Raw genomic sequence first — 648 nt, 5'->3', positions numbered from 1 at the left:
GCCGAGATGAAAGCAGGCTAGTTGATGGCCCTGAAGGTCAGGAGGGGGAAGGCGGAGGGCATGAGCACGAAGTGGTAGCCCATCGCGAGGTCCTCTCGCGCCAGCGTCTCCACCAGGAAGTCCTTCAGCACCTGGGACAGAGCCGCAAGCTGGGCCGCCAGGGGGGCCAGGGGAGACGCCCCGCAGGGAGCACTGGCTGGCTGCCCACCGGCCGCCCCGACCCCTGTGCTCACGTGGTGAAGCAGCAGCACCATCTCCACCTCCGCCAGCCGCCGCCCCAGGCACTGGCGCACCCCGAAGCCAAAGGCCAGGTGCTGGAACGAGGTGCTGGGGCCCTGCTTGTCCAGCCAGCGCTGCGGATGGTAGCGCTCGGGCCTGGCGAACACGGAGGGGCTCCGCCCCAGGGGAGCGAGAGGGAACACGGACCTGCGCGGGGGCAGCGGGCAGAGGCGGCCGGTGCCCAGCAGCGTCCGTCGGGCGTCGTCCCTCAGACTCGCCCGAGAGAGACTGAAGAGGGTGAGGTGGCCGGTCGGGACCAGCGCCCGGTTGGAGGACAGACACTCGGCGAGAAACTTTCTCCACCACACTCAAAGTGAACGGCGACCGTGGCAGCGGGCCGCCCTCTGCCCGCGGGCCCAGCGGAGGGGC

General features: G+C 70.7%; 1 protein-coding gene across 1 annotated transcript in view; it reads right to left on the bottom strand.

Annotated features, from left to right (window-relative positions):
* Positions 1–17: 17 nt before the first annotated feature.
* Positions 18–648, bottom strand: part of LOC101622172 (cytochrome P450 11B1, mitochondrial) — a 6423-nt gene continuing 5792 nt past the window's right edge. Inside the window, exons 7-8 of the mRNA XM_012722881.1 lie at positions 234–426; positions 18–131 (exon numbers count right to left, since the gene is read on the bottom strand). Of these exons, the coding sequence (XP_012578335.1) occupies positions 18–131; positions 234–426 (307 nt within the window). The remainder of the gene's footprint in view (positions 132–233; positions 427–648) is intronic.

The sequence above is a fragment of the Condylura cristata genome, unplaced genomic scaffold (assembly GCF_000260355.1).
Source record: "Condylura cristata isolate star-nosed mole 26May11 unplaced genomic scaffold, ConCri1.0 scaffold00009, whole genome shotgun sequence".
Classification (NCBI taxonomy): Eukaryota; Metazoa; Chordata; class Mammalia; order Eulipotyphla; family Talpidae; genus Condylura; species Condylura cristata.
The sequence above is the reverse complement of the archived record's forward strand: the minus strand, read 5'-3'. Positions and strand labels throughout refer to the sequence as shown.